This window comes from Choloepus didactylus, chromosome 4, assembly GCF_015220235.1.
Source record: "Choloepus didactylus isolate mChoDid1 chromosome 4, mChoDid1.pri, whole genome shotgun sequence".
NCBI lineage: Eukaryota > Metazoa > Chordata > Mammalia > Pilosa > Megalonychidae > Choloepus > Choloepus didactylus.
In genome coordinates this window covers 97149350-97170624 of record NC_051310.1, presented here as the reverse complement: position 1 = coordinate 97170624, position 21275 = coordinate 97149350, and the positions used below count along the sequence as shown (strand labels likewise).

The 21275-nt window shown below is 46.9% G+C and overlaps 1 protein-coding gene across 5 annotated transcripts in view; it reads left to right on the top strand.

Annotated features, from left to right (window-relative positions):
- Window positions 1-21275, top strand: part of IL16 (interleukin 16) — a 110425-nt gene that overhangs the window by 83870 nt on the left and 5280 nt on the right. For 2 of the 5 annotated variants that reach the window (XM_037833206.1, XM_037833207.1), the window contains 8 exons: window positions 882-999; window positions 3621-3753; window positions 6488-6575; window positions 8530-9014; window positions 13043-13193; window positions 15644-16727; window positions 18240-18408; window positions 20862-20963. In XM_037833206.1, coding sequence (XP_037689134.1) covers window positions 882-999; window positions 3621-3753; window positions 6488-6575; window positions 8530-9014; window positions 13043-13193; window positions 15644-16727; window positions 18240-18408; window positions 20862-20963 — 2330 coding nt within the window. Of the gene's footprint in view, window positions 1-881; window positions 1000-3620; window positions 3754-6487; window positions 6576-8529; window positions 9015-13042; window positions 13250-15643; window positions 16728-18239; window positions 18409-20861; window positions 20964-21275 lie in introns of those variants that run through there. The other 3 variants (XM_037833208.1, XM_037833209.1, XM_037833210.1) reach the window with 2 other exon arrangements.

Here is a 21275-nt window from a genome sequence, read left to right as displayed (position 1 = left end):
GAAGCTTATTTCATTTCCTTTCACATCCCCCTTTTGGTCAAGAAGATGTTCTCCATCCCACGATGCCGGGTCTACATTCCTCCCCGGGAGTCATATTCCACGTTGCCAGGGAGATTCACTCCCCTGGGTGTCTGGTCCCACGTAGGGGGGAGGGCAGTGATTTCACCTTTCAATTATCAATACATTTTAAAAGATAGAAATCACACCAAGTATCTTCTCGGATCACAAAGGGGTGGGGGTGGGGAGCTCTTCCTTGGCATCCTTTCTCATTCTAGAAGACCATCCCTTGACCGCTACACTGTTGTTGACAAAGCCCCATTTACTCTGGCCCTTGCCTGTCTCTCCTGCATCATCTCGCTCCACGCTCCCCATGGCCAGCTGTCTTCCAGCCCCACTGGCCTCCTTTCTGGACTTGCAACATGCCAAGCTTGCTCTTGCCCTTGGGTCTCTGTATTAGGTGTTTCCTCTTCTGGGAATGCTCTGCTGCATCTCCACAGCCCTGGCTTCTTCTTGTCCTTCAGATTTCAGCCTAAATGTTGCCTCCACTGCGGCCTGAAGTGGCCATCCCATCACCTTCTAGCATATACAGTTAATATCTGCATAATACTTATCACTCTCTGCTATCTCCCTCCCTCCCTCCCTTCATTCTACCCTTTCCTCCTTCCCTCCTGGTCTTTCCCCTCTTGAATTTAATATCCTGAGAGCAGAGACTGTGTCTGCCTTGGGCTCTCTGCTGAACCTAGAGCGGTGCCATGGGCACAGTGGATGCTCCATAGATTGGAGACACCTGTCTGACTTTTGATGCTGTTTGTACCTAGACTACTTCATACCTGGGAAGACTCGATCACAAGTCCTCCCCTCCACCCCATTTTGCCTTCCAGAGGCTGGCGTTGGCCTGGGGATTGGCCTGTGCAGCATCCCCTATTTCCAGTGCATCTCGGGCATTTTTGTCCACACGCTATCTCCAGGGTCTGTGGCGCATCTGGACGGACGGCTCCGGTATGTCCTAATTTCTGTTTTTGAAGACCCCTGATTTACAGCAGAAGAAAGGATTAGAGTTCCGGAAGATTGCTTTGGGGATGAGATGTTTAGAATGAATGATGAAGACATTCATAGGGTCTTGCTGCTGAAAGTGAAGTCCCTGGGCCAGCAGTGTCGGCTTTACCTGGAAGCTCGCTGGAAATGTAGAATCTCAGGCCCTGCCCCAGACCTAGTGAATCAGACCCTGCATTGTAGCAAGATCCCTGGGTGATTTGTATGCACATTACAGTTTAAAGACTGTCTCTCAGAATACGAGTCTAAAACAGAAAACATGAAGTAAACATACTCTAATTGAGATTTAAGTAATCTAGAATTTATAGTGACATACATAGTAGCTTTGATCAGATTTACCTGTGTACTCTTTATGGAAAAAGCAGTGTACTAAGCAAATGAGTAGTATAAACAGTTTTATCTTGGCATAAACGAAATATTTTCAGGCACTCCAGGTACATTCCTTTACAAATAACTTCTATGAGAAGTACAAATCTAAGTTTTTTGTCCCATAAACACATTTCACAGTGATATGGATTTGGTAAGAACATGTTATCCCAATTTAACTTGTTACAATATTTTATACTCCTACATCCATATATAGTACAAATATATTTTCTCTTAAGGCATCATACTTAATGAAATAAGCCAGTATGACCTCACATATATGAAATAAGCAGAATATGTATATTCATAAAGTCGGAAACTAGAATGCAAGTTAAAGAGGCCAAGTGGGGGAAACATTAATTGGTATGGAGTTTCTGTTTGAGGTGATGGGAAAGTTTTGGCAATGGATAATGGGGATGGAATTACAAATTTGTGTATTTAATTAACATCACTGAATTGTATATTCAAAAAGGGATAAAAAGGGAAATTTTAGGCTGTGTATAAGTTACCACACACACACACACACACACACACACACAGAAACCCATGGAACACAAAGAGTGAACCCTAATGTAAACACTGCACTAAAGTTAATAGCATAATTATAATAATATTGTTTCATGAATTGTAATAAAGGTACCACACCAATGCAAAATGTTAATAGAAGGGCAAGCTATGTGTGTGATCCGGAGGTTATATAGGAACACTCCACTTTCTGCATGATGTTTCTGTAAACTTACAACTGCTCTAATTTATATATATGTGTGTGTGTGTGTATATATATATATACATATATATATATATTTTCCTTCTCTCACTGGATTTGGGTTTTGCTAAATCAGGAGAGTTTTGCTATGTCTATAAAAGTTTCACTATAATCTCAATATAAGCAACAGCAAACCCTGCCGAGGGTGGTCCCTGGATGGAGCTTCTGAATTAGACAGGGATTTGTTGCTGTCATCTGCAAGAGGGTGTCAGCTGATTTACTGAGCCACTATGCTGGTACTTGGGACATAACTGCAGGGTCAGAATGATTATCTGAGTCCTAACATTCAGGCAGAGAGCACCTCCCTCCTTGGTCTGTGACTGGGGAGGGATGGTTTTGGAAGCTTCAACTTTCCCTGGCATTTGGTGCTGTATTTGACAGTGGTCTTCAGTTAAATCAGTGAAAATGTGTATGTTTTAGCAAGGGTGAGGGTGGACTGATTCTGCAGAAATGTCAAGGTAAGAAGCAGCAGCCCATAGTGGCAGGAACAGTAAAATCAGTATCAGGAGACCTGGGTTCCAGTCCTGGCCCTGCTGGTAACTAGCTAGACGAGAGCTCTTCAAATACGTCCTGCAAGCCACTCTCTGTTCTTCTAAGTGAAGTTTTACTGGAACACAGCCACTTTCATTTGTTTATGTATTGCCTGTGGCTGCTTTCACTTTACAGTGGCAGAGGTGAGTAGTGGAATTGCTACAGAGACCATGAGTTTGTCAACACCTGAGCTAGGTCTTATCAGAGAGATCATTTGACCCTTCGTGCCTCAGTTTACCCATCAGTGAAACAAAGGGGTTGGATTGTAGAAACCTTCCATGTATCAGTGGGGCCCTGTCTTTTCTACCTCATTTTTTTATATTTGGCTTGTCAATACCCTCCTTCTCACCTTACAACTGGAATGAACTCCAGAGTCTTCTCTCATTATTCCCTGCAGAACCTCAACTGTTCTGTTGCCTGGTTATTTCTTCTTTACTTTTCAGAACATGCTATCTAATAGTTGCTTCTAACCATTCTATGTATGGGAATACTGACTCACAGAGAGGAAATGATTGGTTAAAGATTTTGTGACAATTGTGACACTTAATGCTCTTTCAAGATTTTATTTCTTCTTCCTGTTCAACTCCAGCCCCTCAATCTTGAATGGACATAGTTAAATGGGAAGGGGTGATTGGGAAGGTAAAAGATGAATGTTGTTAATATTGACCCACTTCTGGGTATGAAATATCTCCCACTCTGTGGTTGTGCGGTAAGGGGGTTGGGTCGGGGTCCTCTGCTTGGTCTGCCCCCTTCTGGTTTTAATCAGGTGGATAGGGAGGCCTGCTTATTGATTTGATTTTCAGATTGAGTCACACAGCCCAGCCAGCAGTGGGTCCCAGGGAAGTGGCCATCCAAACGCCACATCGATTCACCCGTTGACAGCCTCCTGTTGATGCTTTTGCAGGTGTGGTGACGAGATCGTGGAAATCAATGATGCCCCCGTGCACTGCATGACGCTCAACGAAGTCCACGCTGTTCTCAGCCACTGCAGTCCGGGCCCCATCCCCATCACTGTCAGCCGACATCCAGACCCACAGGTAACAGTCCTCTGGGTCGTCCTCTTTTTCCCAGGATCACTCTTTCAGTACTGACATTGAAATAAGAAATGGTTGAAAACAGAGCCATTGCTGGCTGAGCTTTGGCCTGGATTTCCAAGAACCCATTCCAAGTTTCTGTGGCTAAAAAATGTCTGCTGCAAAGAGTTCATTGATAAACTCCTAGACATCAGAGGCAATTGGCAGTAGCTTAAGGAAGCTCTTGCTGTTGGATTACAAGTTCTAGGGCAGGAAAATATAGTTCTGGGTCCTGCTATTAGATTCAAGCGATTCACTCATTCCAGCTTCCTTTACAGGGAACCCACTATGTAAATGCCAGGAGTAAGGTGCTTAGGATACAGAGATAAGTGGGTTTGTAGTACACAGTCTTGTCCTCTAGAAGTTCACAACCTAGTCAGAGACCCTGACATAGGAATAATTGCAATACAGAGTGGTAAGTGCTGTGGGATCTTATAAGAGGATACAGAAGGGAAGGGTTGATAAAGCAAGACATGTGAGAAGTTAGTTTCTACCAGGCAAAGAATTTGAGGGAGATCATTCCTGGCGGTGGGAACACACAAGTTTGAAGTTATGGAGTCATGGTAGAAGTGGTAAGTTCTGTGTGGTTGGAATGTGGGTGCTGGGCAAGTGTGATTATTACAGTGTTGGTGAGGCAAGGGGTTACATTGTGAATAGCTTTAAACAGAATGCTAAAGAGTTTGAATTTTATTCTGTGGGCCTCAAGAAGCTGGTTGGAGGGCGGGGAGGCTGTAGCCATAGATGTAACATGTTCAGTTTCTTTTTTTAACCTTTGATGTCAATGTCAGGATGGAGAGGGAGGAGCCTGGAGGTTGTGAGACCATTTGGGAAGAGGAAGGAAAGAGATGATGAAGGCCTGAACTAAACAGTGGATGTGAGAAGAGATTAGAGAGGAAGAGACAAGCCACATTTGGGAAGAATCAACAATATTTGTTGATGGATGAGCTCTGGGGTAACAGAGAGGGAGGAGCCTAAGATGACTAGAGTATTTTTAGACTGAAACATCAAATGATGGTAACACAACAGAGAAAAGAAGAGGAGGAGCAGGCTTGGGAGGGGCATGAATGACCTCAGCTTGGTTCATGATGCAATTGAGGTGCCTGTGGGATGTCCAGTTGGAGATGTCCCATGGGCAGTTAGATTTATGGCTGACAATGGCTGGTAAGAAAGAGTCCGGTGGAAGCTAGACTTGGGAGTTGGAGCCATAGGCATAGGTGAGATTACTTTGGGGAACATGATGATAATCACCATCACTATTTATTTAATCCTTAGAACGTGCTCGGCATGCTTGCCAAAGATATGACGTATACAACTGCATTTATTTGTATAACACTCTGCAGGCAGTACAGATATTCCCTCTGCTTCACAGTGGGGGAAACTGAGGCTTAGAAAGGAGAAGAAAGTTGTCCAATGGAGGGGCTACTCAGTGCAGCAGCTAGGATTCAAACTCATGTGTATCAGATTCCAAAGCTAATGTTCTTAATAAACAAACTCCCAGGTTTCTGGTGAAAATAGGACAAAGAAAGTAATAATGGGGAAGATCAACATCTACCTCATGTGGTGGAATTCAAACCCAGCCCATTCATTTCTTGAGCACCAAGGATAAGCTTACTAAGGAAAAGCAAACTTCTTACTTAAGGTGAACAAATGATTAGCCTAAATCCCTGGCTAATAGAAGAAATGGAAGGAGATTCAATTAATTTTAATGCCTTTTGAGGTTCTTGAGTCAGGAGCTGGGGCATATGCAGTGGTGCCTGACGTTGCTTGCATTCTGACTGGGGAGATGGGGCCCGTGCAGAGAGAGGCCATGGGAAGTGAGGGACATGGGAGCGAGGGAGTCAGAGTCCCAGCTCTCAGACAAAGGAGCCAGGTTGTAAGCATAGGTAGGGCAACAGAAAAGAGTTGGCAAAGGTGCTCCAGGCAGGGGAGACCCAGTCGGCACAGGCAGCAGGGCAGAGAGGAGAGAGCCCAGGGCTTGGCATCAGACTGTCTGGCTCAGGTCCAGCTCTGTTACTTGCCTTTGGTTACCTTGGACAATGCATCAAGGCTCTCTGAGCCTCTGGTTCCTCAGCTTGACGCTGTTGATGGCAACTTTCATCTATTAACATTTGCCATGTGCCAGGCATTGTGCTCAGCCCTTTATATGACTTATTTTTTAAACCCCTAAATCTTCACTGGGAAATAAGTTCTATCATTATCACTGTTTTAAAGTAGAAGAAATTGAGGCATAGAAGGTTAAATAACTTGTCTGAGGGTACACAACTAGCAAGTGAAGGAACTGGGACTTGAACACAAGTCTGACTGCAGAGCTCATACCCTTCTTATCAAAAGTGACATGACCTGTGAGGCCCAACATACAATGTAACGGTGATGAATGAGGATGATAATTGCATGACAGCATTGCCAAGAATTGAGTAGCCCACAGAGTTAAACCATGAAGTAGGAAGTTTGCCTGGAATTTTGCAGCCAATAGTGGGGAGAAGTTTGGGAAGTTGAAAGGGACCACCTTGGAAACTCCTTTATTGAAAGTCTTTGGACTTCATCTTGAAGATACTAAAGAATTTGTCAGCTATTTGTGGAGTGAGCTGGAAGGGAACAAACTAGAATCCAGGGGCCCAGCTTGGGAGCTGGTACAGTGCTTGGAGCCTGATGCAGGATGCTCGCACCCTAGTTTGAGGAGTGATGTGATGTTTCCTAGGTCTCTGAACAGAAACTCAAAGAAGCTGTGGCCCAGGCCACGGAGAACAACAAATTTGGAAAGGAGAGGCATCAATGGAGTCTGGAAGGTAAGGAAAATGGTGGACTTTGACTTGAAATATCTTTGCCTTGTTAGAAAGCTTAGGGTTTAACTCACCCTCTACCCCAGGGATATATAAGAACAGCCATCAGAGCATGGTGCATAAAGGGTAGAAAGCTGGCAGCCCATCAGCTAAATTTGGCTCACATTTTTGTTTTGTTTGGGAGGCATAGAATTTTTTAAATGTCTTGAATTTGAATTATTTTAAGTGGGCAGGTACTCTCTAGGTCTCTACAGTCCACACCACTATAGTCATTTGAGTTTACAATTCTTCATTTATAATAACAAGACATTTAGAAATAATCATCTCTAATAATACATTATCTAACATTTATTGCATTTATTGAATTCCCATTATGTGTCAGACCCTGTGCTAATTTCCTTTCATGCATTATTTCACTTAATCTTCACATCACATTTTTATGCATGTTTTATAGGAAAAAGTGAGGCCCTCACCAAAGCCACATGACTTAGTGAGCAGAGGATCTGGGACAGGAACCCAGACTGTCTGATTCCAGTGCCCAGGCTCTCACTGCCACAGGCCCAGGCATTGGTCAAGTCACCATGGAACATCCATGTGACAGAACAGTGTGCAAACATTAGCACTGATACTTGATAAGGAGTAAAAAAAATGATCTGCAGAAACATTCATAGAAAAGGGCTGGACCCCAAATTTTATTTCACCTATGTTATAACATTCCACCATATACTTTGGTAAAGGAGAAAAAGGAACTCATCAAAATCTTGACAGTGGTTGTCTGATTGATAGGACTGTAGTTGAATCTTACTTTCATTCCTTCCTTCTTGTTGCTGAATTTTTCTAATGATGCATTATTTTATAACCAGGGAAAAGCCACAGAAAACTCATTTAAGAGAGTATTTGAATGAGGACCGTGGCCAGCCTTGGTTGTCTCCTAAGGCAGGTGCTGTTCTCCAGGGGTGGTCTCCTGGATGTCCCATGGGGAGAGCTGGAAGATGGGCAAGAGGCTGGGATCAGTTTTTTCCCACTCCCTTGACTTGTGATTCTAGAAAAGGGACCCACCTGACAGTTTATCACTAGATTGAAGGGCCTCCCAAGGATGGCACCAGGGCTGGGAAGTATGGAGTGTGGGGTGAGAACCAGGAAGAAGGTCTGGATGGGGAGAAGGAGAGGAAAGGGGGGCTGTGGCTAAGAAATGGTGATTTTTTCTGGCTTCACGTCATCCTTACCTGGAAAGAAAAGGTCTCCTCTTGGAACAAGGTTCAAAGAGCCTTCATGGATATTCTCTCTCTTTGATGCTGAGCTGCAAAATAGGCCCAGTAACCTCAGAATTATTGTGCCCATTTTACAGATGAGGAAATAGAGTGTTGTAGGTTGGATTCCTCAGGAAGCAGACTCTGGGATGGAGTTTAGTGTGCAGGACGTTTATTAGGGAGTGTCCTTGGGTTCCACATCTGTGGAGGGGAGGAAAAGAAATCAGGGCAGGGCAGAGCGAGTGGTCCAGCTGAGATGCAGGCTCAGCAGCTTCAGTTAACTGCTGGAGCTCTGGAGCTAAAATGGCCCCTAAGAGTTGGGCCCACGTTGGGCAGAAATGAATGGGCCTTTATACCCCATCTCCCGTAGTCACTGGAGATGGGCCATCCCCTTGGGTGAGGCAGCTCTTTGCAGCTGAGACCATCCCTGGAGGGGCTGACAGCTGGAGGCCACCCGCCAACAGCACTCCCTGCATCTGGGTAGCAAGTTCTTCCTAGATGGGCAATCTGGGTTATACATCTCTGTGTCCATCACATGGAGGCTCAGACAGGTGCATGGTTTTCCCAAACATGGAGTCCTACAGCTCATCAGGGACCAAACCCAAGACTGCCAGGCTCCAAACCCAAGCTGACAGCCTGGGTGTGCAGTGCACAGCTGTTTTTGTCTTCCAAAGTTCAGCTGTAAATGCTGCCTTGTGCTTCCAATGCAGGTGTCAAAAGGCTGGAGAGCAGCTGGCATGGGCGGCCCACCTTGGAGAAGGAGCGGGAGAAGAACTCAGCACCCCCCCATTGCAGGGCCCAGAAGATCATGGTCCGGTCCAGCAGCGACAGCAGCTACATGTCTGGGTCCCCCGGGGGGAGTCCCAGCAGCGGCTGTGGCAGTGAGCCGCAGCCCTCTGACCTGGACATCAGCACACACAGACCTAGCCTGCCCCTTGGGCAGGAGCCCAGGGTGCTGTCTTTAGCAGCTTCCAGGCCATCCCAGGAGAGTCCATCCCTCTCTGGGAGCCAGGACAGCCACCCACCACTAAGGCTGAAGAAATCGTTTGAGATTTTGGTGAGGAAACCCACATCCTCCAAGCCCAAGCCTCCGCCCAGAAAATATTTTAAAAGTGACAGTGATCCTCAAAGGAGTCTGGAAGAGAGAGAGGATGCTTTATGCCCTTCTGGGCACCCCTTGCCCACCTGCAGCCAGGTAAGAGGCCATGTCAGATGGGTCGAGTGTTCTCCCAAGGCAAGCACGGTTTTTGAGCAGCAGCAGCATTAGCTGTGGCAGAATGAAGATTCTCCCCATTCTGTGTTGTTACCAGAAAGAAGAGGCTCAAGTCAAGCTTAGGGTTGAGCAGAGCAAGATAGGTTTGAAGCTTGGCGGATACAGAATTGAAGGCCCAGTCCTGCTTATTGGCTTCCTTCCCATCTTTAATCCACTGGAATTTAAGGGTCCTTGCATGTGAATCATTTTTCAGGCTCACCCTGGGGTATTTGCAGAGTTCCTGGAGGGCCATCCTGTGAAGGAGTGGGGTAGAGTCCTTTTACACGGATCTTCAGGTGCTCTGCTTCCTGGGAGATTTTACCATAGTCCTGCCTAAGTCACCAAAGGGGCACACGAGTTCCTTGTTCTGTTTAGTGAGGGAGTGGACTGAAGTGTTTGTGAGGAATTCACTTCTAATTCTTTCCCAGTTAGTCTGCTTCTCATTCCTCAGCTCAGGGGGAAGCTCAGCCTTCTCTGAGCGTTAGTTTCTTCATTGTTAATCAGAGCTAGGTTTCACGGCTGCCTCAAAGGGCTTTTGGGAGGGGAAAATGTAACTGCTTCTGTGAAGTGCCTAACAATCTCAGGCCCAGTAGTGTTCCTTGCCGTGATTCTTCCTTCGTCATACCCCTTAAAGACCTCCTTTTCCACCTTCATATGGCCTGTGCAACCCCTTAGGGGAAGGCAGACTTGTAGGCCAGGCAGCTGCTACCCCTTGAGCCACTTCTATGCCCAAGCACAGTGCCAAGCATTTACTGCACATTGCCTCAGTTAATCTTTACAACCACCTGGGGATGAGCGTCCTAGTGACACAGAGGGTCACAATGACACCCAAGTTCACATGGCTAGTGGGCAGGAGATTTAGGATTTAAACCTAGGCTGAGCTGACCCCAAGCCTCTCACTGTTAACCTCCACCGCCTTTTATGTCGTTCCCTCAGCAGCTGCCTTCACTGGGCAGGTGGGTTTGGGGGCCTCTGGATATCCCCTCCAACAATCTGTGATAAGGGCCGGCAAACTTCAGGAGTGGTGTAGGAGGGGAAAGGTTTGGAGAGTGGAGCACTGAGTGGGGAGGGGTGAAAGTGAAGAGAGGGGGAGGAAGCCAGGTTGCTAAGAGGGAAGTACAGCTGTGCAGAGAGCTGGCAGGATGTGGCTGGCTTAGCAATACAGGCTGGAGGTGTGGAGACAGATCTGTTCCCCTTTCCCTCCTCCATTAAGCAAATATTTCATTTCCTCGGGCCTGAGACCTATGAGGAGTGGGCAGGCTGAGGAGCCAGGCTTTTTGCCTTGTTCCTGGAGACCTAGAAAAGGAGTGGGGTTGCTACTGCAGGACTGCTCAGTTCCTCAGGTTTGCCCTGGGTGATGGCTGTGGGCTGCGTGGTCAGTCTGGGCCACATGCAGGGCAGGGAGTATCCCCAAGTGAAGGGCCAGAAGAGGCAGCTGGGTTTCTGCAGGGAGGGCCAGGCAAGGAGCTTCCACACGGGAGTTTTCTCACATGCAGCCTTTCCTCCTCTTTGGTACCCATGCTGTCCTGCCTTATCACTATCCATTGCACCTCAGTCCATCCTCCCACTGGTAACGCTGTCCTCCACAGTGTGGAGGCCAGTCTACAGCTGCTCTCCTCTGTCAGCCTGCTTTGCCCACATGGCCAACAGGCCCTTCTCTTAGAGCCTACACTCTCTCCCAAAGCACAACCAACCCAAGGCTATTGTCTGTAGCATAATTTTACTGGTTGTAGTGGGTCACAGATTGTAGGGTGTAGCATAGGTTGTAGCACAGAGCATAGACAGATTATAGCACAAAAGAAAACAGGAAATGATTTACGTGCTGTCACTTTTAAAATTTCCAGGGCTATTCCTGCTGCTGGGGATTTCTCACTGGGTGTCTTTCTCCTTGTTCCCTTAAAAATCTATCTACCTATGTCTATCTATGTATCTATATCTATCTGTGTATCTATTTATGTATCTATCTGTATATCTATCTATCCATCCATCTCCCTGTCTTTTTATCTCTAGCTTCTAAATCTAATCTATCTATGTCTATCATCTCTAAATTCTTTTTTCTCCAGGGTCTCAAGCTGCTAATGGACAACCCCCAAATCTTTCCCATCTACTGTTGTTCAAGGGGACTTAACTTCCATAACCAAAATAACCTTCAGGATATCTTCGTCAAGAAAAGAGCAATTCTGTCCCTTCTAGAGAATCACTCAAACCATCACCCATGTTTAAAATAACATTTCCATCCTCCATGCTAATTCACATCTCCGTCCCCCTTTCCTTCTTTCTCTTCTCCTTCCTTGTCCATCAAGCACAGTGCAAGGATATACCATTCAGAGGAAACTTTGAGCAAAACCAAATTTATTTCAGGGGATAACTTAAAATAACTTCTCTTAAAGAGGAGTTGACTTCAGACGTGTTGATTAAAAGACAAAACTTATTTGTGTCTGTTCCAAGATGCAAAGTTGCTTTGAATACTGTGGTTGGTAATGAGAGTGCCTGCCTATAAAAGTGCTAACAATTCTTGGATATAGACAGATGTCACCTTACAGATGTTCCCAACTGGGCAAAATTAAATTTCAGCTACATGTAATTTTTTCCTGTGTGGTGAGTGTCTTACACACCGTAAGCCTAATATTTTAGGCTTCTAATGCTATGGCCATACCTTGCATTTCCAAAGGGGCTATTTCAAGAAGCCCCATGGTTCCTTGGAGCTGATTCATCTCTCAGTATTTCCACAATGCTGCCCTGCAGCTCAGTTCTACAAAAGAGAACTTGGGCTGAGGGGGGGAATACTTTGGAATGTTTTGCAAATACATGTCTAACTTTTGTAGACATTTCCTCCCCAAAGAATGTTTACTGCCAATGTAGATAGTAAATCCCAGGCCATGGACCTCTGCCATTTCTTTTTTAGTCCCAAATGATGCATTTGTTACTCCTTCCTTCCTTCCTTCTTGGGAAGGTGGTCTGCAGCCTTGTCAAAGAGGCCATCATTACATCTGGCTCTGCAATGAGCGGGACAAAGGAAAGTATCACTCTTGCAGAAGAGCAAACATAGGAAGTCCATTTTCATGGTACCTACCTTCTCATTCTTTTTCTCTGAGAAGGTATCATGCTGTTCCTTCTTCTCTCTCTGTGTGTGTATATCTCTCTGGAATGCTCTTATTCTGCCTAGAAAATTCTTACTTTTTGTTCAAGAACCAGACAAAGAGCCCTTCTCTAGAGAGGCCGTCTCCACCCTCTGGGCAGAACTGGGCTCTGACAGCATCTTATCCATGCTGTATTATAATCCAAACTTTATTCAAATATTATACAATTACTGGGTGCCTGGTCCATTCCTTCCCTGGGCTGTTTTATGAAGGAGCCTGAAACTGCACCCACACTCAGTGGGGAAAACCGATTCTGGAATAGAGTGATAAGTTCCTGTAGGTGCTGCAGAGGGGACCCATGATACAGGTGCTGAGTTTTTGTCATCCTTTGCAGTGTGTTTACTAAATATTTAAATCATGAATAACAACACAGAAAGCTATTGACAAATATTTTGCTCTGAGTTTTCTAACCTTAATTTAGAGAAGACTAGATGGGGACTCTCTTTGCTTCCTTGTTTCAACACTGCTCTGTACCCCCTGGGGCGGGCTGTTAGCAAGGATTCAGTTGTAAATAAAGCAGTTCCAGCTCCCTTCAACATCCTCAACCTCTTTTTTTCTAGTGCACTTTGCCCAGGATCTTCACAGTTCCTGGTGAAAACCATGAGCCCATGTTTCTGGATACCAGCTCCTTGAAAGGAAAGGGATGCTCTGGGCCCCGAGGAGGTGCTAACTTTCCTGTGTCAGGAAAGGACTCTCTTTACAATGCTGTTGATGAACTTCTCATCTAAAGCAGCTTAATATCCGCACTCCAGTCCCAGTCAAAGTGTGCCTGCCTTCTTGCAGCTGGAGGCTACCGTTTTGACACAGTCTTGCTTCCTGTTTACACCACAGGAAGCAAGAGAGCTGCTGCCACGGCTGCTGCTGCCCCAGGAAGACACAGCAGGGAGAACCCCTTGCACTGTTGCCTGCTGCAGAGGACGTGGAGCCACCTCGCAGACTGCCGCCTCCACTGAGGGCGAGCCAGGAAGGAGAGCCGGCCCAGGTAGGCCTTCCATCTAGAGCCTCCCAGGGAAGGGCCTCTGGACAAAGGTTGAGCAGGTGAGTTGGCCCGAGGATCAGAGTGTTCTGCATGGACAGGATGGCTGGACTCAGGCTGACGACCATTCAGGGTCCCAAGGTGCCATGGACAGGCCAGTGGAGGGACCATCCAGGGTGTCCTAGTGGGAAACCTGGTTGGATCTCTGAGCCTCTAACAAGGGCAGTGGGGGATGACTTTTTAATGAGGGAATCTGGGCCAATCCAGATAGTCAACTGGACTATCAACTGGAGGATGGAGCCCTTGAGAAGAGAACCAGAGACACACCCACCCCCATTCCGGGCAGCTGACTCTAGGACTCTAGAGCATCAGTTTTTAGCATGTTGCATTCAGTATTTCCAAGTCTGAGAATGCAAGTGTCAGAAAAGTATGAATAGTATTTCCTTGGTGGTCACCACCTCCATGTGGATAGAAAGGGTATGCCCAGATGGCACATTTGGAAAGGCTAAGACATGTGTTGAATACTTAGTTGTTTGCTAGAGAGAGATTAGGAGCTGAAGTTAGGAAGGCCAGGGTAGGAAACATGGGTCTGCCTTCACCAAATGTGTGGTTCTGGGCAACTTTGCCTTTCTGAGCCTCAAGTCACTCATCAGCAAGGTGTGGAGTGTCACAGAGAACCCCAACATGAGTACTGGAAGCTGACTGTGGGAGGCCCTGTGCTAGGTGCTGGGAGAGAGAGGAGATAGGCCAGTTCCTGCCATCAAGGAGCTTCTGGGAAAAGCAGAGAAATAAATATTTTGCCTACTAACTATATGCCAGATTGAGAAATACTATCAAAAAAAAAAAAAAAAAAAAAGCACGTGAAAGGCTCCTGGAAGGTTAAGTGACATTATGAATGGGAAGATCTGGCAAATCGCACCCAGAGCAAGTAAGGAGGCTCCTCCTCCTCCACTCTCTCTTCTCTGAGTCATCCTCATTGAGCAAGGCACCAGGGGATCCTTTGTGTTCTACAGGCAAGAGCTCCAGGTTTGCAAAGGGCTTGCCCATAGAACCTCTGACTTCTGATTCACACAACAGCAGCGCCTCAAAGCAGAGCATTTTTTAAATGCAGAAACAGGTTGAGAGGGCTGGAGTCAGTCGTAACCACCCAGATCTTTTGGATCACGCATAGCTTCTCTTTGATATCATCAGGGCTTAATGCTCTGCATGGTTTGCTTCATTTGAGACCTGATACTGAAGCTGGGATAGGAGGGATCAGTCTTCCTTAAGCTGGGCTGTATTCCTGTAACAAACATCCCCAAACTCACAAAACCAGAGAAGCATACTTTCTTAACTGGAGAAAGGTCAGACCCGGAGGCCATGGCAGGGCTGCACGTTGACTTGGCTTCCTGGCTGTGCAGGCCTTTGGGGCCAGCCTCCCTCTGTCCCTGGGAAGGAGAGTTAGGGGCCCAAAAGGAATTCAGTTTCAGTGCTGGCTTCCCAGGAAGACCCCAAAATTTTGCCCCCTGTGGTGAAAGGCTGAACTTGGCAGGGCATGTGCCTGAGGTCTTGGCAACCTTGTCGCCCAGGGTGCATATTAGAATCACCTGTGGAGCTTAGCAAACTCATTGTCCAGGCTGCACTCCGGATACATTAAATCAGAATCCTGGGCATGAGAGTCAGTATTTTTTTTTTTTTTTAATAGCCCTACATGTTCCAATGTGTAGCCAAGGGGGAGATTCACTGCCATAGAGCTTCTTTCTACCTGAAACCTTTTCATAGGCTCTTTAGGTAACAGAAATACTCCCTTGCTGAGCAAGCTAGTTATTACCTGCATGTAGGGAGAGTAGCAAATTCACATGACTTCAGAGCCAGGTAGGTGAGTGGATGTGGGGAAGGCTACCAGGAGAGAGAAAGGGTGAGGAGTGTGGGGAGCTGGGATGTGCCCCCTCTGAAGGCACTGCTGTTGCTTTTGAATGACATGGGTGGTCCAAACAAAATATGGCTGTCCATACGTGACATCTGATGTTAAAGTTTAAGAGATAAGAGAATGGCTTTTGCTTTTAAGTTTTTAATGAGTTATTTGGGAAGCTACTTAGTGCAATGGAAAGGACATGAAGATGGGAAGTCAGGACACAGGGTCTAGCCTCAGCTCTGCCACCCCCAGCCCTTTACTCTTCTTGAATGTTGGATACCACAATTGTAAAATGCCAGAGATCGGACCAGATATTCCCTGAGAATCCTTCCACTTCTACATTGCTAGGGTGCTATGGATGAGAAGTTAACTCTCATCTCTCATTCTGCAACCCTGCCTGTTGGCACTTCAGTCAGGTAAGTATATCCAACTAGGAATCCACCCCATCTGCTTATCTCCTCCACTGAATCCTTCTTGCTTTTCAGCATTGAAACCATAACTTAGGAAGGAAAATCACAGTAAGGTGTAAACATGAAACTTTTGCCTTGTTTCTGCTTCCTAGTGACTCAAACATCCCCAACTAAACACCCACTGCTTAAGAAGCAGGCTCGGATGGACTATAGCTTTGACACCACAGCTGAAGACCCCTGGGTTAGAATTTCTGACTGCATCAAAAACTTATTTAGCCCTATCATGAGTGAGAACCATGGCCACATGCCTCTACAGCCCGGTGTTGGCCTGGACGAAGAAGTTGGGACTCAGGGTCACCCAGATGGGGCTTCACCGAAGCTGGACACTGCCAACGGTGCTCCCAAAGCCTGCAAGTCAGCAGACAATGGCACTGTGAAGAAGGGACCTCCTGTGGCCCCCAAGCCAGCCTGGTTTCGCCAAAGCTTGAAAGGTTTGAGGAATCGTGCTCCAGACCCCAAAAGGCTGCCTGATGCGGCATCATCTACCCAGCCGACGCCCACATCCAGGGGGCCCCACAAGCGGGCCACCGCCTCCTCCATTAAGCAGAGAATCAGCTCCTTTGAAACCTTTGGCTCCTCTCCACTACTCGACAGAGGAGCCCAGAGACTGAGCCTCCAGACCTCCCTTGGAGAGGCAGCAAAACCTCCTGGGAAGCAAGAGGGAGGGTGGGGTTCAGGCCTCTTTGTGCCGGGGGCTCCAGCCTCTGTTGGGCAACAGCAGCCAGAGAAAAAGCTGCTGCCGCCGGGTTCCCCTGTAGCCTCAGAGAACAGTGACCCAGGTGTCTCTGAGTCCCCTCCCCTGGGGCTGCAGCCCACGCAGAACACCCTCCCCCCTGAGCCGGACCCACTCTTGCAGCTGCTATCAGCAAAGACTGAGGACCCTCAAGGCCCAATTGTCAAGATGCCAAGCCAGCGGGCACGAAGCTTCCCCCTGACCAGGACCCAGTTGTGTGAGGTGAAGCCTCCAGATGAAAAGAGCAGTAAGCTCTACTCCATCAGCAGCCAAGTGTCCTCGGCTGTCATGAAATCTTTGCTGTGCCTCCCATCTTCAGTCTCCTGTAGCCAGACTCCCTGCATCTCCAATGAGGCAGTGTCTCCAACACCGTCTTCCGATGAAGACCCAGCAGCGAACTGTGCTGCTGAAACATCTGCCTCAGATACAGGGTTCTCGCTCAAGTGAGTGTCTACACTCTGTTTCTCTGCATCTTTCTCATCTTTCTTTCTTTTATAATCCTATATATCTTTTTAAAAATTTCTTAGATATACTCGTTAAAGCATTGTTCTACCTGTTCTTTTATGTGTGTATTTGTCTAAGTATATGCATGTGTGTGTGTGTGTTACACTTCTGTCTTGCATATTGAGGAGTTTTCACAACAGTTTGCATTGGGAGGTGTGGGAGGTAGGGATGGGACTGGACCCCTGGTGGAGGTCAGTGCACAGCTGACATGTCCCAGTACTGCTCAGGAAGACCAGACAGGGCCATGGGTTTCTCCCTTGGGGCTCTTGCTGCTCTCCACAAGGAATCCATTTGGTCTCTGCATGCAGGTTCAGTATCATCCCGGGCTAGGAGGACATCTGGACTCTAGACCCAGCTCAGGGAATGACTCCTGACCATGAGCAGGTTCCTTCCACGTCTGCCCTCAGTTACTTTGGGTTGAAATTAGTAGGTGGCCTAGTCCTGCCTCACGGAACTGAGAGATTCTTCATAGTTACCCTGGAGCTCCTGCTCTGGGGTTGGGGCTTGGTCTTCCCTCTTCCCTCAGAGCAGTTCTGCATTTATCCGTTTTATTTATTGTTCTTATGCCACTGAGAAATGTTTGAGAACCGCTGACCCAAACATTCCTTCAGGTTCCAGACAGACAGCCTGGGAAGGAACATGGTCTAAAGGGCCAGGGCAACTCATCCATAGCTGTAAGAGTCGGTTATTCGCAGAATGGAGCATGTTAACATGCAGATTTCCAGTGTTTGCTCTTTCTGGCTGAGAGCCTGTTCTCTGGTTGGAACTGGGGGGCTCACTGTTAGAACTGAAGTCTGGAGGAGCCCCCTTCGCCTTTTAGCAGTAAGCATTTGACAATTGGAGGCATACTCCTCATTTACTGAAACCACTGTTTCAAGCAAAACATGAGATGTAACCGGAAAAAATAGCTGCATAGACCAAGATGAGTTCAGAAGAAAAAGAAGGCCAGTTGGGGCTAAGTGGACACCTTCTGTAGTTGCTAGGGGCTAATGTCAGACAGCCGGGTGCTGACAACATCGTGAAAGATGGCAGAGGGGACAGTGTGTCTGGAAGGGCATCGGCCTCGATGGCAGGGGATGCCGTTTTGGCCGAGCTGGGTGCCTTGGTGGAGTTCCAATTGTGGCATTAGTGTCAGTTGTCCAAAGCATCAGGTGCACTCTGGAGTGAAGTGCTGAGGCTTAGAACATGGATTTTGGAAGTAGACATATCATGAGCAGTGATTCTGAATCTGGGATCTTGGCATTTCATAGCTGTGTGACCACAGGTAAGTATTTATCCTGTTTAAGCCCAATTTCCTCATCTCTATGGTAGAGGGATGTTAATATCTTCTCATCAGTTGGCTACATCAAATAATAAGTGCTAAGTGTCATGCCTGGAATACCGTAATTGTGCAATAAATGTTAGCTTTTACTAATATTATTCAAACTGTTTGCTGTGTATCCTTATGAAAGCCTCTCGGAGCTGAGAGAATATACAGAGGGTCTGACTGAGCCCAAGGAAGCTGATGACTGGGACCACTGTACCCTTCAGTCCGGCCAGTCGGTTATCTCCCTGCTGAGCTCTGAGGAATTAAAGAAGCTCATAGAGGAAGTGAAGGATCTGGATGAAGCTACGTTAAAGGTGGGTTTCCTTTGTAAGCATGTTTGGTGACCAAGGCCTTATTTTGGGCTGTGTGGTCACCTCAGTTGGGCTGGAGGGCAAGTCCTATGTTCCTTGACCTCAAGGAAGCAGCCCTAGGAGCTGAGCCCAGACCTGGGTTACACCCTGCCTTGGTAGAGGGGCAGTGTATCACTTGGCTCCAGTAAGACCTGCCATTTGAAGGGGGCTTTTTAGTTAATAAAGTGCTTTCAATACATTGTCTTATTGCATCCTTTCAACTATGATATAAATGAGAAAGGGGAGGGTCAGGGATCAGTGCACTTGGTGGCAGCAACTAGTTCCATGACCCTGGGGCTACCAGTAAGATGCTGCATGGGGGCACACTGTCCATCGTAAACAGCATTGAGTTACGAGAGCTCTCAACCTGGAACTTTCATTATTTCCGTTGCCCTCTGAGAGGTGACTGATGGCAGGGCTCTCAAGGGTCCCTGTGCTTCAGTCAAGTCATTCTGAAAGTTCCACTTCCGATAAGCTCTCTGGGCATGGCCCAAAGATGTGTGGAGGGGAAGCAGCTGGGGAGAGCTGGGGCGGGGCATTCAAAAGGGCACCTGAACCATCCAGACTGGGAGGAGAGGAAAAGGAGAGCCTATTCCATTCGAGGAGAAATCATAGCTGGAACTCTCCAGGTCAAGGATCTGGTTAGGGTGATGAACAGGAGTTGCCCCCGGGCGGCGATGACTCCTCTGTGGCTCCTGCCCTCTCCTCCTACCTGCACAACTGGGCTCAGCATCCCTCAGGGCCCTTCTTAACTCAAATTAAATAATGGAGTGCTGTATATATAACTGCCTAGGGTCTTATTTGGAGAATATTTTCTTTCAAATTTGACAAGAGCCTTCTACAGAGCAATTAACTTGCCAGTTGGGTAAGAGTTGGGAAACTTGGACTAGCGCTTGGGGGTTGGTGAGGGCAGTGAGGTTTATGTATCCTTTTCAGGTCTTGGGGACTCCAAATCAAAGGATCTTAGAGCCAGCTGCAAGTCACTTTCCCAAGCAAGTGAATTCTTTGACATAAGTTTATTCCCTAGAGGCAATCAAGGTCACTAATGGGTAGCCTGAGAGCCATAAGCAGCAAATATATTTTATTGTACTTGCATGGCAACTTTTTTTGTATTACTGACTTTGAAACAATAATTCTCTCCAGTTCCCATCACACCTAAAAGCCTCATATCTGCCCATTTTGCTTATTTAAGCTATCTTCCTGGCCTCTGTAGGCACCTGAGCTTCCAACCCCGGCTCTAGATAGTTCTGAGAGCTGTTCTGGCTCCTTATGAGCCCACATCTGGGCTGGGAAGCACCATGTACCTGGGTGGGCTCCTGTGTGTGTGTCAGGGTGAGATGTCCACTGGGCTCCCTTAGTGCTGCTGCTGCTGCACCTGGGGAGGAGTAGGGAGACAGAAGGAGCAACCAACTTCTGCAAAACAGTGCTGACCCCTGGGTTTGTGGCCCAGAGTCCTGCAATCTTACCTTGTCCCACCAAAGTCTGAAACTGTAAAGCCATGTGTTATGGTTTGCTAATGCTGCCCTTTTGCAAAACACCAGAAATGGATTGGCTTTTATGAAGGGGGTTTATTTTGTTACAAAGTTATAGTCTTAGGACCATAAAGTACCCAAGGTATGGCATCAACAAAGGGTACCTCCACTGGAGAAAGGCCATTGGCATCCAAAAGCCTCTGTTAGCTGGGAAGGCATGTGGCTGGTGTCTGCTTGCTCCCAGGCTGTGTTTCAAAATGGCATTCTCCAAAGTGTTGCTCTTGGGGCATTTTGTCCTCTCTTAGCTGCAGCTGCTCTTCAAAATGTCACTCTCAGTTGCTCTCCAAAATGTCACTCTTAGCTGCTGCATTCCTTCTGTCTGTGAACTCCTTTATACGACTCCAGTGATCCAATTAACATCCACCCTGAATGGGCAGGGTAACACCTCCATGGAAATTATCCAATCAAACATTTCACTCACAATTGATTGAGTCACATCTCCATGGAAACACTCAACCAAGGATTCCAATCTAATCAACACTAATACATCTGCCCCAACAAAATGCATCAAAGATAATGGTATTTTGGAGGACATAATACATCCAAACTGGCACACCATATTACCCCATTATCCAACACTGGCATTTCCAGCTGACTCAGTGGCACCTAGTGCCCTCTGTACGAGTGTGGGCATGGATGGAGTGAGTGTGAGAGAAGAACTATGTTTGTTGCTTTACATGCATGTCTTCTTCTTCTAAACTTCCCAGGGCTCCTGAAAGTATGCTCCTCCCTTTATGGATGATAAAACTGAGGTTTGAGTAGGTGGGTAACTTGGAGCCTGGCCAAGCTGGGATTTGTGATCAATTAAGTCTGATGTTAAATTATCTTTTTAAATTGTTCACACTCTTGCATTCATTCTTTATACGTATATTTTTTATTCTACAGCAATTAGACAGCATACATGTCACCATCTTACACAAGGAGGAAGGGGCTGGCCTCGGGTTCAGCTTGGCAGGAGGAGTGGATCTAGAAAACAAGGTGATCACGGTGAGTGGTCCAGTGCAGGGGGCATGTTGGAGCCAGGAAGGGTGCCTGGTGCTGGGGAACCAAGAAATTCATGACACCAGGCCACTGGGCAGGCCGTTAGGGTGGAGTATTTTAAGGGGAACCATCAGGACCCAACCTTTTCAAGAATTATGCTCTTCCCCCCACCTTTGTCTATCTGCTAGTAACAGTCACATTACTATGACCTCATATTCGACCCCCATCATCCTTAATTTAACAAAGAAGTTCTCTGTATACCAAAAATAATATGGTTTTCATATAACCAAAGAAATATGAATCATTTGTGGAGCTTTA